Source organism: Macaca nemestrina, chromosome 3, assembly GCF_043159975.1.
Source record: "Macaca nemestrina isolate mMacNem1 chromosome 3, mMacNem.hap1, whole genome shotgun sequence".
Taxonomy (NCBI): Eukaryota; Metazoa; Chordata; class Mammalia; order Primates; family Cercopithecidae; genus Macaca; species Macaca nemestrina.
The window spans coordinates 51,951,405-51,967,664 of NC_092127.1; the positions used below are offsets into that span (position 1 = coordinate 51,951,405).

The following is a 16,260-nucleotide window of genomic DNA, read 5'->3' on the forward strand; positions in this document are numbered from 1 at the left end:
GGATGAAGACAGCTGAGGAATAATGAAAAAGGTATGAAAAAAAAAACAGCAAGAATGAAGCCACGATGATACACTTAAAAGGAATTGCAGAGCAGAAAGAACATCATAAATAATCTTATTTTCAAATAAGAATATCATATCAGTTTCTGTGACCTGGATAGAGCACAAGCCTCCCATGATACTTCCTAGCATTTTGATGCACACAAAATGCAATTTTCAGCTCAGGCATTTGATTTGTCAGTGTAAACAAGCTTTGGGGTTTTTAAAATACGTATCTGAAGTGTTTTCATAAATAATGCATATATTATAAAAATTTGACTTGTAAACTATTGAGTCCATGTCCCCCCAGTATTCACTGCGAAGACTAGCCATGTATAGGCAGTGCCTTTTGGTAGAAATTGGCATGCTAAAGCTTGCAGTGTCTTTTACCCAAGATAAATAGGATTTTTTTTTTTTGAAGTACAGGACAAAGAAATATTACAAACAGTTTTGTCCAAACTCAAGGAAAGAAGTCATTCAAGGTAGAGCTATATTGTTAATTAGTTCCAAATTCTGAGGTGCTCCTTTAAGTCTTGCCAATTAAGAGAAATCAAGAGTGCAAGATAGCCCTTTTCTTATCTTCAAAGAATAAAGATGAAAGAAAACAGAAAATGAAACCTCTTTACTCGTTCTGTTCTTTAAAAACAGAGCCCCAAGACAATCTGCTTGTGCTCCTAGAAGGAGCAAGGCCCAAGTATTTACAGAGGGAATGGGGAAGGAGGCGGTCTGAGAGGCATAATTAGAAGCAAGTTTTCAAATTGTATTAAATTCCTCCACCAACAAAACGCACTTAGAGGTATTTTAAGTTAAACTAGCACTTAAGGACTATGAAAAGCAAGATGATTACACGTCTGTGGCAGAAGAAAGAGCAATTAAGAAAACAAGAACAATTTAACGTGCCATATAAATAAAGGCGACCAGAAGTTGACTTAAAGTTTTTCTTCTGTAATTTGTCTCCCCTTTGTCATGGCACGCTCAGAGAAAGTGAATGCAGTAGATTGAAAGGCAGAGGGGGAGTGGGGAGGAAGAAGGAAGGAGCAGGGAAGGACTGGCTCCCATCTCCTCCCCCAGCCCCCACCAGCCCGTCTCCCCTTCTCTCCTTTGCGCCCCCGCCCCCTCCTTCTTCCTTCTCAGTCTCTTTCTCTCTCCCACCCTCCGCTCTCCTCCTCCCTCCTTGGGTGACTCCATCAGTTTTTGATTTGGAAGCACGCTGATTGGCTGGAAGCGATTCAACACACGCTGGGCAAGAGCTTTGTCTGAGTTGAAGTGAAGTTGTACAGATTTTAGACTGGAGTCAGCAATCACGGGTGTTTAGTCTGCAGCCGAGCAGCGAAAGGGAGAAAGAATCTCTCAGGAAAGACACACTGCAGACTCCGCCGGCACCCCGCAATAGATGGATTCCGACTACACAACGGCGAAAACGCGGAGGTGACACTCTTCTGCCTGGAAAGAGGACGAACGACCAAACAAACGCAAGGACTGGACTCCATGCCGAAGGTATCTGGAAGTCGCGACACGGTGTGTATAAAACAAAAGTTTGCGAGCTGTTAATTGCTGTGCTGTGTTATTAAGAGACGCTTTCAAGTTTCAAGTACCAAATGTAGCTTTAAGTTGCCAAAGGAAGTTGAGGGGATTGCTTTGCTGTTTTAACTTGCTCTGTGAGGGAAATCTCATGAACTGACCAATGCACCAAATGAATGCTAAAATGCACTTTAGGTTTGTTTTTGCACTCCTGATAGTATCTTTCAACCGCGATGTACTGGGCAAGAATTTGAAATACAGGATTTATGAGGAACAGAGGGTTGGATCAGTAATTGCAAGACTATCGGAGGATGTGGCTGATGTTTTATTGAAGCTACCTAATCCTTCTACTGTTCGATTTCGAGCCATGCAGAGGGGAAATTCTCCTCTACTTGTAGTAAATGAGGATAATGGGGAAATCAGCATTGGAGCTACAATTGACCGTGAACAACTATGCCAGAAAAACTTGAACTGTTCCATAGAGTTTGATGTGATCACTCTACCCACAGAGCATCTGCAGCTTTTCCATATTGAAGTTGAAGTGCTGGATATTAATGACAATTCTCCTCAGTTTTCAAGATCTCTCATACCTATTGAGATATCTGAGAGTGCGGCAGTTGGGACTCGCATTCCCCTGGACAGTGCATTTGATCCAGATGTTGGGGAAAATTCCCTCCACACATACTCGCTCTCTGCCAATGATTTTTTTAATATTGAGGTTCGGACCAGGACTGATGGAGCCAAGTACGCAGAACTCATAGTGGTCAGAGAGTTAGATCGGGAGCTGAAGTCAAGCTACGAGCTTCAGCTCACTGCCTCAGACATGGGAGTACCTCAGAGGTCTGGCTCATCCATACTAAAAATAAGCATTTCAGACTCCAATGACAACAGCCCTGCTTTTGAGCAGCAATCTTATATAATACAACTCTTAGAAAACTCCCCGGTCGGCACTTTGCTCTTAGATCTGAATGCCACGGATCCAGATGAGGGCGCTAATGGGAAAATTGTATATTCCTTCAGCAGTCATGTGTCTCCCAAAATTATGGAGACTTTTAAAATTGATTCCGAAAGAGGACATTTGACTCTTTTCAAGCAAGTGGATTATGAAATCACCAAATCCTATGAGATTGATGTTCAGGCTCAAGATTTGGGTCCAAATTCAATCCCAGCCCATTGCAAAATTATCATTAAGGTTGTGGATGTTAATGACAATAAACCTGAAATTAACATCAACCTCATGTCCCCTGGAAAAGAAGAAATATCTTATATTTTTGAAGGGGATCCTATTGATACATTTGTTGCTTTGGTCAGAGTTCAGGACAAGGATTCTGGGCTGAATGGAGAAATAGTTTGTAAGCTTCATGGACATGGTCACTTTAAACTTCAGAAGACGTATGAAAACAATTACTTAATCTTAACTAATGCCACACTGGATAGAGAAAAGAGATCTGAATATAGTTTGACTGTAATCGCTGAGGACAAGGGGACACCCAGTCTCTCTACAGTGAAACATTTTACAGTTCAAATCAATGATATCAATGACAATCCACCCCACTTCCAGAGAAGCCGATATGAATTTGTAATTTCAGAAAATAACTCGCCGGGGGCATATATCACCACTGTTACAGCCACAGATCCTGATCTTGGAGAAAATGGGCAAGTGACATACACCATCTTGGAGAGTTTTATTCTAGGAAGTTCCATAACTACGTATGTAACTATTGACCCATCTAATGGAGCCATCTATGCCCTCAGAATCTTTGATCACGAAGAAGTGAGCCAGATCACTTTTGTGGTAGAAGCGAGAGATGGAGGAAGCCCAAAGCAACTGGTAAGCAATACCACAGTTGTGCTCACCATCATTGATGAAAATGACAACATTCCTGTGGTTATAGGGCCTGCATTGCGCAATAATACGGCAGAAATCATCATTCCCAAAGGGGCTGAAAGTGGCTTTCATGTCACAAGAATAAGGGCAATTGACAGAGACTCTGGTGTGAATGCTGAACTCAGCTGCGCCATAGTAGCAGGTAATGAGGAGAATATCTTCATAATTGATCCACGATCATGTGACATCCATACCAACGTGAGCATGGATTCTGTTCCCTACACAGAATGGGAGCTGTCAGTTATCATTCAGGACAAAGGCAATCCTCAGCTACATACCAAAGTCCTTCTGAAGTGCATGATCTTTGAATATGCAGAGTCAGTGACAAGTACAGCAATGACTTCAGTAAGCCAGGCATCCTTGGATGTCTCCATGATAATAATTATTTCCTTAGGAGCAATTTGTGCAGTGTTGTTGGTTATTATGGTGCTATTTGCAACTAGGTGCAACCGTGAGAAGAAAGACACTAGATCTTATAACTGCAGGGTGGCCGAATCAACTTACCAGCACCACCCAAAAAGGCCATCCCGGCAGATTCACAAAGGGGACATCACATTGGTGCCTACCATAAATGGCACTCTGCCCATCAGATCTCATCACAGATCGTCTCCATCTTCATCGCCTACCTTAGAAAGAGGGCAGATGGGCAGCCGGCAGAGTCACAACAGTCACCAGTCACTCAACAGTCTGGTGACAATCTCATCAAACCACGTGCCAGAGAATTTCTCATTAGAACTCACCCACGCCACTCCTGCTGTTGAGGTAAGATCATAAACCGCATCAATTCATTGCAATGTTAGGTGTTAGTGTTCAGGAATTGTGTTTACTGGTTCTTAAATGTTTTCAATAATAAGTAACAATACTAATACCGTGCAAATTAGTAGGATACAAGTTACATTGTGAATATGTAGCAAAGATGCACACTTTAGCATACTGTTTTTAGTTTTCCTTAAGTAATTAACTTGCATGTAATATGTATAATATTGAAAAATAAATATGAAGCTCACAAAGGAGTATGTAGTTAGAGTCCCCTTACTTCCCAGATTAAAATAATGGGAAGCCAAAAAGTAGAGACTTGCTTACTTTTCAAGGTTATAGTTTTTACTGAACAGATTAAAAAATTGAGGCCTTCAGACTTCTATTTCAATGCATGTTATGTTTGTCCAAGTTCGGAAGATTTCCTGACATTTTTAAACTACATGCGTTATAGTGTTGTATTTTACAGTATTTTCCATGTATTTTTACAGGTGATCACTGTATCTGAATTATAAAGAAAATAAATAAGTTATTTGAAAGGGAGTCTTCTTTCACAAAGTAAAAGTCAGTTGTATTAGATCATCCAAATCTCTCTGAGATATATTTTAGTTATAGTTGGCAGCTAGCTGCATGGTCCACCACAGTCCAGCATTTGCGAATCTTAAATAGAGATAATATGTTCAATTACTTACTTGAAATAGCAAGTAACTGTTTTTCATGCTTAAAGATTGTGAGTATTTGGAGGCTTGTTTCCAGGAATCAGTTCTGTCTATTTGGTTTCCAGCAGGTCTCTCAGCTTCTTTCAATGCTTCACCAGGGGCAATATCAACCAAGACCAAGTTTTCGAGGAAACAAATATTCCAGGAGCTATAGGTATGAATTATTCTTGTGTTACCTATTAAGTCTCAGCATAAATGCTGAAGAGTAAAAACTGTAATTTTTGTTTTCTGATTTATCTTTCCAGATATGCCCTTCAAGACATGGACAAATTTAGCTTGAAAGACAGTGGCCGTGGTGACAGTGAGGCAGGAGACAGTGATTATGATTTGGGGCGAGATTCTCCAATAGATAGGCTGCTGGGTGAAGGATTCAGCGACCTGTTTCTCACAGATGGAAGAATTCCAGCAGGTAAGAGGGTAGTGATAGATAAATCTTTATTTTCAGGTCTCCCGTGATAACAGTAAAATGAAAAATTTCTCTCCTGCTTATATTTCTTCTTTATTTGTCCCTTGCACTGAAGTATTTATAATATGTTTTATAGTATATTTGTCACTGTTTAGTAATGAACAGAAACTGAAACATTTTAACACTATTTTCTTAAATTTCATTAAGCTGTCGGAAGAGAAAGAGTAAGCATGACAGCTTCATAGGACAAGAAGAAAGGGGTGGGGAAAAATAAAAAAAAAAAATAAAAAAAACCCACTTCCCTCCTCTTTCCACCTCATCTGATACAGCCATAGAACATGGTTGTGCAACTCTTTGCAAAATTATGGGGTGGTGGTTTTTATTCTGTTAAACTGTTTTGGCGCACAGTGGTGAACTGGACTGTAATTTGGAGGATGCATTTCCTGTGATGGGCACCAACTCACAAAAGCAGAGACTAAAATACGCTAGAAATTGTACACTTCAAGCATTAAAAATAGGAGAAGGAATGCATCTTTGTAGGTGGTAAGCACAGAATATTTTTGCCAACATTTCATTTTGCTATAGTAGAAGAGGAACAAGGACCCAAGAGTGGAATTTTTAAGTACACAGCTAGATAGAAAAGATGCTATTAAGTTTCGAACCACGTTTTCCTTGGAGTTTCTTCCCTCTAATTCTGCAATAGAAACTCTCTGAACTGAGTAAATACTGATTATATTATCCTAGCAGCACCACTACTAAAGACTTCAATGTGAAATCAACCTTAGGAATACATACGTGTGTTCCTTTGGCTACCTATATTTCCAAGTTTCACTGAATGTGGATCAATGACTGCCATTTGATGTATGAAAGACAGAACAACACAATATCACCCATCTTAATTCCACTGCACCTCTATTTTTAAATACAGATAAGTAAGAGAGTTTAGGAAATAAACATGAGGGAGCCTCAGACAGCTACAGGAATTCAAGAAAATCAATATAGCTGACATTCCATATCTGCAGGTTCCACATCTATAGATTCAACCAACTGTTAATCGAAAGTATTTGGATTAAACAATAAAAAATATTAATACAACAATTAAAAAAACAAATAAAAAACAATACAGTATAACAGCTATTTATGTAGCATTTACATTTATTAGGTATTTTTAGTAACCTAGAGAAGATTTAAAGTATTTGGGAGGATGTGCATAGGCTCTATGTAACAGCTATACCACTTTATATAAGCAACCCAATTTTGGTATCCACATGGGGCCTGGACCATCCCCTTTGGATACCGAAGGACCACTGTGAATAGAAACTCGAGCACTCATAAGTGAAGTAGTGATGGCAGTAGCCAGAGCGGTGTTAATATTAGGAATAGTAGTAGCAATAGTAGTTACCAACTATGCCCCCAGGTTTACTCCAGGCCCATGCAGAGTTTGATACCTGCACTGCCTCTTCTAAGGCTTTGCCAGGAATTAGTAGTAGTGACAGTAGTAACAGGCTTCTATTTTGTTGTTGTTGTTGTTAAGCTTTGGAAACTGAAACTTATAAAGGTTAGAAAATGCATCTCAAATCAGGCAGTATGTACATTGGAGAGTGAGATTTGGAACAACCCCCACACTCTTAAACATTAATCAATCAAGTATGTGAAGTAACAGGTTTTTGCTGTTGTAGCAATTGTTTTTAAATAGAGTGTCCTAATATTCTTATGTTCTAGAGACGACATACCCCGTAACTATTAAATGTTGATTATTTACTTCTGTTATTACAGTAATAGATACTATAATACATATCACAGTATGAATGTATAGGGGGAACTTCTAGAGACAATAAGGCATGCAGTGTACCTGAGAGCCTGCTTGCACAATCATGGTGTCCGGTTTTTGTTTCTGTTTTTAATGCATAGACTTTCTCGGCCAATTTGAAGATAAATCTCTGAAAATTTAGTGGAATATATTTAGAATCAGACACATTGCTCAAAGAGAATCAGTTTCATTATTCTTACCTGTGTAATAAAGGAGTTGGCTAAACTACAATTTTGTGATCCTGACAGAACCCTAATTTTGAGTATTAATCCTTGATTTTAAATAATGTAATTTCATTTCATTAAACAGAAAAGTAACATAGTGGGCATGACATCAATATTGTATTGTATATTTTTAGATTTGTATAATGTTTATTCATTGAAATTTAAATTTATCAGCATAGTTAACTGAATAGCTGCTCTAATTACATAATCTTGGCATTTTCGGGACTAAATGATCCTAAAGTCCCTTTTAATTCTGAAATTGTATAAACCTAATAGCTAATTATAAGTTTCTTTTTTTTTTAGGTCAAAGTTATTTTACTTTTTCTTATATTTTCTAAGTTGCCACCTCCACATAAGTTTGTGGCAAGAAAGTTTTCTAGCACTTGGAGTAAATAATAATAATAATTGCAATAATAATGATATATGTTAAGGAATAATGACATTGGGGAAACAATAGGTAGACATAAACTGTAGAAAACAGTGAATTGTGTTTAGTGAGTGGCATTAAGCTCCATCAGTATCACATTTCTTTTCAAAATTAGGAGTTCACCTTTATATCATCATTAATAATTCCACTTATTATGAGATAATTTTTTTTAAAAAAAAATCTCATATTTGCACAACACATTTAACTGTGGGTGTGGTTGGAGAGTTATTTTGCTCGTGCATAACATTGTATTACAACAAAATATATTACAGTAGATACATTTCTGCCTTACTAGGTACCTGCCTCCATCTGAGGTGTGGTCAAAGCTATCCTGGAGGCATAGAGCACCAGGAGGTCACCAATGGGCCACAAAGTATATTCATGTTTGACTACTGTAGACTCCAATATGTGTAATGAGTATCTATACAAAGATAGCTACCCCTTATTTATATAATTTTGATGATACATACTCCAGTTTATTATTTAACCTGGCAACTTCTGGAGGCACATTAGAGTGTAAAGCCTGTGCTTTGTAAATTTATATTCCCAGGAAATATTCCAAGTAGAGAAAAATGTAAGTCCACATCTGAATGCCATTAAAAGAGATCAGCACAGTTTCCAAAGCATTTATATTTCTAGGACTAAAGTGTCTTGGTCCAACTGTTTTTCTGCCTTAGACTTTGAACAAATACAGATTATGTTATGTTGCACTGCCTGCCAACAGCGTCATTTCTGGTCATTCATGCTATTAATTCCCACACAAATATCCTGCATTTTGAGCAGTTAAATCGGTATGCATTTTTTGTCTGTTGGCTCATGTTTGCCAACATACTTTCTTACTCATTCAACTTTGAACTATAACACTAAGCATATGCCTGCAAAAATCCCCATTTTCCATTGCATTCACTTCACCATGATGATTCATACAGCCAGCCGTTTGATTTTGTTTCTTGTGATACTCATTTTTCTTGATTAAGTCCAATCCACTTTTCATCAGTATGTCATCTCTGATTACTTACTTTAAACATTCTTTTAAAATTCTATGTTCTCTCCTTTCTCATGGCAGGTATCCATGAAAGCCCATCCGTTCTGGCCTTTCTTCCATGACTAGTTTAGTGTATCAGTGTGCAAACTGATATTCACTCTCTAGTAGTTCCTCCCTTTGTCAAATCTTTCTTTCATACAGCTTGAACAACATTTTGAGAACATTTTAATCTACATTTTTTTGCTCAAAATCAATACTTGTTGCCCAGCAACACTGAACTAAATAAACTATTTATCTTGGCATTCAAAGGGCAATGGGATCCTCTCTTAACTTATTAACTCTCCTATGTTGCCATCTTTGTATCTTTTGTTATAGCTGGAAGCATCTCCTCACTTCACACACTGATGCTTTGCTCATGGTGTCCTTCCTACCTGAAAAGCTGCCTTCTCGTCACTTTGTGTAACTGACTCCTATTCATCTTTCAAAGTTTGTCTTTCTTTAACTATTTCAGCTCACCTCCACTTTTTTTTCCTTTCTTGACATGCCCTTAGCATCATCTAATTTGACACTTTACTTGTGCTTATGACCCCATTTGCTACACTTTATTTATAGCTATATCTTTTTAAAAGTTTTGAGGGCAGGGTGCTATTGTTGCACTTCACATGTAGCAGACTCCTAATGGATAACTGATTGATCACCTGATTACTAATGGCTTGATAGAAGCAAGGCATACATATTTCTTATATATCTGCTTTGTGCCCTACCAATAAGGTGCAGTGCAGTGACAAAATCCATAGTCTTCTTGTGGTAAAGAAGATGCTCTCCTTTCACCATGTGCCCCCTCCCCAGAGGACACTTAACTACCTAGCAGAGCTTTCAAGGAGCAACAGAAAGATTAGCCACTTGGACTACTTGTCAACAAGCCCTGATCACTGGGATATAGTATGGAACATTTGCGGCACTAAATTACTTACAGATTGAGAATGTTTTCAGTCAAGTCCCTGGGGACAAGGTTGACAATATCAATGAAGTTGCAAGAAATGCCCTCTTCTGCACCATTACTCTTCTCTTTCTCTTATTTTTTTGTCATCCTTCCCTTCATTAGTGTTTCCTCATCAATTTTTCTTATTTTTCATTTTTAAGTTAATTTATTATTTTATAATTAAAGCTCCACTTACTTATTGGGATGAAGTTGCAAATAACATTCACTGTTTAAAAATTTCTATGATCAAACTTATTTTTGAGCATGAACTTTCAGATTGCGTTAGTTACCTAGATTGTATTTTTGCACTGTATTGTTGGTTTTATGTGTATTATATTTAGATCTTTAGAAAACTAGGTCGTTTTCAGTATTCTTAGAAGCCTATGTAATTTATCATTTCCCTCCAATCATTAAGCATTAAAATAAAGTGAATCAAACAACTAAGCCCTTCCCAGGCCTAAAACTACTGAGTTAAAGGATAGAAAATAAATGAAGTGGTGTCAGCAGGTCTGTTCTTCTTCCTTCTAACAGGATATGAGTAAGACAATAGAGACAGGTCTAAGTTCCATTTTCAGAGACCTGGGGAATTAAGAAGGCAAAAAAAATCATTACCACTATGATTGTTATTTCGCTGCTGAGAAAACCTCATTGCTATTAAATTATTCCAATGACTTTCAACCCCTTTCGTTTTGTCCACATCAAATTAAAAAAAAAAAAAAGTTAGTAAATATTTCCAAGTAGTAATAATGCATGAAGTCAGGAAATCTAGACAAGCTTTTATTCTTAAATCATCCTTGTCTATTTAAATGTAACCATTTATAACAAATAGCACAATTTTTCTTCATGCTTACCCTCTTTCTCTTTCCCCACCTTGATTCACATGGAATTGATGTTCACACTTTTCTCCACTTTTTTTCTGCTTCATTGTATTTCTAGCTTTCTTAGTGATTCAGCTTTTTTCTCACTCACAATACTTGATCTCATTTTGTTCCTCAAATTATCCCCTTTTTCATTAAAACTTGAGGTGCATATTTGGGACTCTTGCAGTTTAAGAACAGAATTATCTCAAAGATTCAAGCAGAGAAAAGCAGCAATTTCTACCCCTTCAATCAAAGACCATTACTTCTTTTTTTTTTTTTTTTTCAGAAAGTCAACATTATTTTCTTCATGTTTTATTTAGAAAACATGTAGTGAATACCTACTGTATGCAGGCACTTTACCAGTTGCTAGTGATACCACAGTAACTGCAATAGACAACTTCTTTCCTCTAATAAGGGAACGGGCTTCCTTCAAGAATCACCCTTCTAGCAATTATTTCGGAGGAAGAGGAATCTTCCTAAAATAAACGGATCTACAAAATTAGCTCTTAATATATAAGTATAGCTAATAACAACCTAATGTTGTTTTAAATCTAAGAGAATTATTTTGCATTTTCTGCATTCTGCTATTTGCTCTAAAATGAAATCATAATGCTGAAGAGACTTATTTCTCACTGAAATAAGTCAATGGTTTGTAGAGTATATTTTACATCTTTTCATTTCCTTGTCATGTATCTTAGTTATTGTATTTGCCAAATATAGAGGGTTTTTTTTCTTTTTATTTTCCTGCTTTTCTCATATCATCTATTCTTTTTCCTATGAGTGTGGCCACTCATATTCCAATAGAGCATTAGAACATCTGTAAGAACTAAAGATTGAATTTTTCATATTCTTCCATTTTCGTATATTTGAATATCGATATATTTTGAATCTTTAAAAGAAAACTTCTTAAGAGGGTAATTGCAGATGACCACCCAGTAGCTCAGGATACTTTTCACTACTGTTTTAAGTAATAAGTCCATAAATAATTTGTAATATCTTTAAGAGAGATTAATAAGTATGATTACCTTATAGCTTATTATATTCTCATTGCTTCCATTAAAACGAAACTAATATTGAGAAAGTTACACAAAGGTATGTATTACACAAGAATTATATGAGTGGCATTCTAAAGTTATAGGTTTCACCTTACAAGTCTGTTCTTTAGAATTTATGATCAGTACTTATTTCATTACTGACACCTAGTTCTTCCCACGTATACGTTATCAACCCGTCTTCTCATTATTCGAGTAGCAGAATGTTCTTATTTGACCAATAAGGAAAAAAAACACGCCAGAAGATAACACTTATGGAGGTCTATAAAACTAGTGTTCAAATTAAAGCCATAATTGTAGTCCAGTTTATGTGTATAATAATAGGTTGGCATCATGGCAATAGTTTAAAACTGTCTCATTCTATTTTTTATTATAAAATTATATTTTTGCATTATTTTGAATCGTGCTAAGTATAATAATGAAACCCCATTGTTTTTCTTGAGTGCAGCTATGAGGCTCTGCACGGAGGAGTGCAGGGTCCTGGGACACTCTGACCAGTGCTGGATGCCACCACTGCCCTCACCATCTTCCGATTATAGGAGTAACATGTTCATTCCAGGGGAAGAATTCCCAACACAACCACAGCAGCAGCATCCACATCAGAGTCTTGAGGATGACGCTCAGCCTGCAGATTCCGGTGAAAAGAAGAAGAGTTTTTCTACCTTTGGAAAGGACTCCCCAAACGATGAGGACACCGGGGATACCAGCACATCATCTCTGCTCTCGGAAATGAGCAGCGTGTTCCAGCGTCTCTTACCCCCTTCCCTGGACACCTATTCTGAATGCAGTGAGGTGGATCGGTCCAATTCCCTGGAACGCAGGAAGGGACCCTTGCCAGCCAAAACTGTGGGTTACCCACAGGGGGTAGCGGCATGGGCAGCCAGTACACATTTTCAAAATCCCACCAACAACTGTGGGCCGCCACTTGGAACTCACTCCAGTGTGCAGCCTTCTTCAAAATGGCTGCCAGCCATGGAGGAGATCCCTGAAAATTATGAAGAAGATGATTTTGACAATGTGCTCAACCACCTCAATGATGGGAAACACGAACTCATGGATGCCAGTGAACTGGTGGCAGAGATTAACAAACTGCTTCAAGATGTCCGCCAGAGCTAGGAGATTTTAGCGAAGCATTTTTGTTTCCATGTTTATGGAAATAGGGAACAACAACAACAACAACAACAAAACCCGAAAGAACTGGCATTGCCAAATAGTTGCATTTATCATAAATGTGTCTGTGTATATTGAATATTAAATACTGTATTTTCGTATGTACACAATGCAAGTGTGATTATTTTAATCTGTATTTTAAAAATACATTTGTACCTTATATTTATGTGTAATTTAACAAACAAATTTTATTTTTTTACTCCCATGGCAGACATGTTTTTCCTAATCATGTAGAAACTAGCCATTGTTCATATCTGATATACTATTGAACCACAAAGTGTAAAGGCACTGCTCTGCTTAGATTAGTTTTGTTGGGGAAGAATTATTATGTTGTATGAACAACCCCACTAAAGCATTATACAATTCTTAATTCCATTAAGTGATCCCACTTTTTTTCAATAACTTTTTAGAAATTAAGAATCATTAAAATTGTTAGGCTATTTTATTGTTATTTTTGCTACTTTCTACTAGCCCCAATAGTTGAACTCTTACAGCAAAATCGAAACATAAAGTGAAGTTTATTTCAGGACTGAGAAATATCTTGAAGGTTATTTATTAGATGGCTATCTCAAATGAACTTTTTATAGACAACGATGAAAACAGAACTAAAGTCAATGTTTCCTGACTCCCAGGCTCCTACTATTCCAGGCCATCACACTGGCCTGTTCCTGAGAATATTTCTCTCAGAATGTTATTATCTACTTACAATTAGGATAAACTATAAATTTTATTCTATCCTTGTAGTATGAAACATGCTCCAAGGAAATGGAATCTGTCCTTTAAATGGATAACAGTATGTATTCTAATGGCATAAAATATTACTGGATAAAAACAATTATGTCAGTGTCTCTCCTAGGATAGTAAATATAATTGACTTATTCTGAACCCATTCTATTTTGAATCTTCCCCCTTTCCTCTCACAATACTTGAACATTTTAATCTTTTGGAATGTTGTCTTTTTTTGTTATAACTATTCATTTTTAGCTTTTGTCTCCAGTGCATGATCTCATATTTTTGCTTTTACTTTTAGTATACGAACATTTATGAAATCACATTTTTGTTATTGCAATTGTTTTATTTGTTGTGTGGTAAATGAGAAATCCTTTATTTATTGTGCTGTGATCTCTCTGTGTGGAATGCCTTGGTAAGAGAGATGCTTATTATGACTATTATCATTTCTGACCAAGCTTCTATTAATGTTATTTCTAATAATACACTATCTTGATTGTACTCTCCAGAAAATTTTACTGTCAGTGAAAATAAAAGAAAAATTAAAGTAAAGCTAAGGAACTGTCTTTAAGTCAGAGTCCTGTTCCTACATATTTGTTCAAAAGCTTGGCGTGCAGCATGCCCTTCCTGAGAGGGTGATTCAGTGTTGAGTTTCAAATAATAAACATGCAGCATTCAGTTGGCTGGGCAAACAAGAAAAACACAATTCAAAAGGAATGAGTTTGAGACTTGTAATGGGAATGAAAGTAGTAAGCCATATTCCAGTTAAATAAGTTAAATGCATTTGGGGAATAAAGAAAAAAGAGTAAGCAAGCAATAACTGCTTGAATATTTTTCAAATTACAAAAAAAAATAAATAACTTTCTCAGGACATTTTGTATTAAATTGTGCAAGATAAAAAGGTATCCTTACAATGTTTCCAGGAGGCAAGAATATTATCCTCCCTGGCTTGCTAGTCGGAAATTGAAACACTGGGAAAGTTAAGTAACTGAAAAGTGACTAAAATTCAGATATTTGAATTCTCAAATGAGTACCACATTAAACAGAATATATTACCTCTTTCAACAGGCACATTTTCCTTTATAGGAGGGATTGTAATTACAAGTGGAATTTCAGTTTATTTTTCGTAGATTACACACAAAACGCTAACCATATTTAAATACATTCTGCCTTTCAACTTCACTTCCTTTCAGTATATATTACCATTAAGAAAAAGACTTTTATATCCTCACTGTTCTTAACTTAAAGCACCAGCAGTAATATGGTAAGCTATGCTGAAAATCGCTATTTTGAATCATGTGAAATAAATAAAATGCAATATTTCATTCAATACAAAATTTTTGTACATTGTCCATATTCCAACAATTTCATGTCTCAAATTCCCTTGCTTCTCCAGTCATCTCCATTTATTATTGCTTCCCATGTCCACAGATTAAGAGAAAAAAAGTGCAAGATTTCAGCTTTTTGCTTCTGTTCCTTTCACCAAGTAATATCCTTTTAGTGAAAACTGGGATGTCCGATGCTATCATAGCAACCTAATCTCTCATCAAGTTTATATCACCTCTTTTTTGATACCCTACCCTTCCTCAGATTGAAACAACAAAAACATTCTTTCTTAAACTTTCTTTCCTCCATTTATTATTTTTAATCCCTTTAGCTCCACTGGATTATTTGAAATGTTCTTCAATGATAATCACATATTAAGGAAATTATCTTCCAAAAATGTAACTCAAAACTGAATCTACTGCTTAACAAATCCTCCTTAAATGCTTGTTTATAAAATGATGAGAATTAGCTTTCTTCAAATTCTTACAAGTTATTAACATTGTTATTCATTGCTCATTGATTTACTTATTGATCTTAGTAGATGGGGCTTATAACATTGTTAATCATTTAAATTATTGCTCCTCCTGTCCCAAATATTTAAATTTGCCACTTACCAATAGATAACTATTAAGGTAAAGATGAGTGAGTTATTAAGTTTTTGTGTTATTGAAGTCACTGAAGAAGTCACATTTATGAAAATCAGCTTAGTTTCTCTGTTTCATTCTTTTGATACTGATGGTCAGAAAATATTCAAAGATGAATTTGAAATATTGACACATTAAAATTTAAAGAATTGTAGATCTATTTTAAAAATAAGCAGTATTATACTGGATTACTTGTACGAGTGAAAAGTGCATTGTCTGACATGGCAACTTTCAGTATGGCAGAATCTAATAGAATTGTCCCAAGACTGTCTTACATGTTTTGATATTTCTGTTCCATTTCAGTATATCTGGAAAATGTATCATCACAAGAATGAAACAATAAAACTAAGCTGATTTTCATAAATGTGACTTCTTCAGTGACTTCAGAACTTAAGGATATACTCAACCTAAATAAGCAATACATACTGCTGTATAAAAATTAAAATCTGGGCCAGGCGTGGTGGCTCACACCTGTAATCCCAGTACTTTGAGAGACTGAGGTGGGTAGTCAGGAGTTTGAGACCAGACTGGCCAATATGGTGAAACCCTGTTTCTACTAAAAGTACAAAAGTTAGCTGGGCATGGTGGTACATGCCTGTAGCCCCAGCTACTCGAGAGGCTGAGGCAGAAGAATCACTTGAACCCAGGAGGCAGAGGTTGCAGCGAGTCGAGATTGCACCACTGAACTCCAGTCTGGGTGACTGAGCGAGACTGTCTCAAAA

At 36.5% G+C, this 16,260-nt stretch overlaps 1 protein-coding gene across 3 annotated transcripts; it reads left to right on the forward strand.

Moving 5' to 3' along the window:
• The first annotated feature begins 1,288 nt into the window (after positions 1-1,288).
• Positions 1,289-15,615, forward strand: LOC105493248 (protocadherin 18). Of its 3 annotated transcripts, XM_011760767.3 has the most exons (5): positions 1,320-1,557; positions 2,070-4,210; positions 4,989-5,077; positions 5,169-5,332; positions 12,118-15,615. In XM_011760767.3, exons 2-5 carry the CDS (start codon positions 2,384-2,386, stop codon positions 12,783-12,785), a joined length of 2,748 nt encoding a protein of 915 aa, XP_011759069.2. In that variant the 5' UTR covers positions 1,320-1,557; positions 2,070-2,383; the 3' UTR covers positions 12,786-15,615. The 3 variants fall into 3 exon arrangements, with proteins under 3 accessions (XP_011759067.2, XP_011759068.2, XP_011759069.2); XM_011760765.3 differs by having other exon boundaries at positions 1,289-4,210; positions 12,118-15,613; XM_011760766.3 differs by having other exon boundaries at positions 1,290-4,210; positions 4,992-5,077; positions 12,118-15,612.
• The last annotated feature ends 645 nt before the right edge of the window (positions 15,616-16,260 follow it).

Excerpts from the sequence above, each read along its gene's own strand:
- LOC105493248 (XM_011760765.3), top strand. The coding sequence starts at position 1,724 with ATGCACCAAATGAATGCTAAAATGCACTTTAGGTTTGTTTTTGCACTC. Across the intron at positions 4,211-4,988 it reads ACGCCACTCCTGCTGTTGAG|CAGGTCTCTCAGCTTCTTTC; the intron begins GTAAGATCATAA and ends TTTGGTTTCCAG. Across the intron at positions 5,078-5,168 it reads AAATATTCCAGGAGCTATAG|ATATGCCCTTCAAGACATGG; the intron begins GTATGAATTATT and ends TTATCTTTCCAG.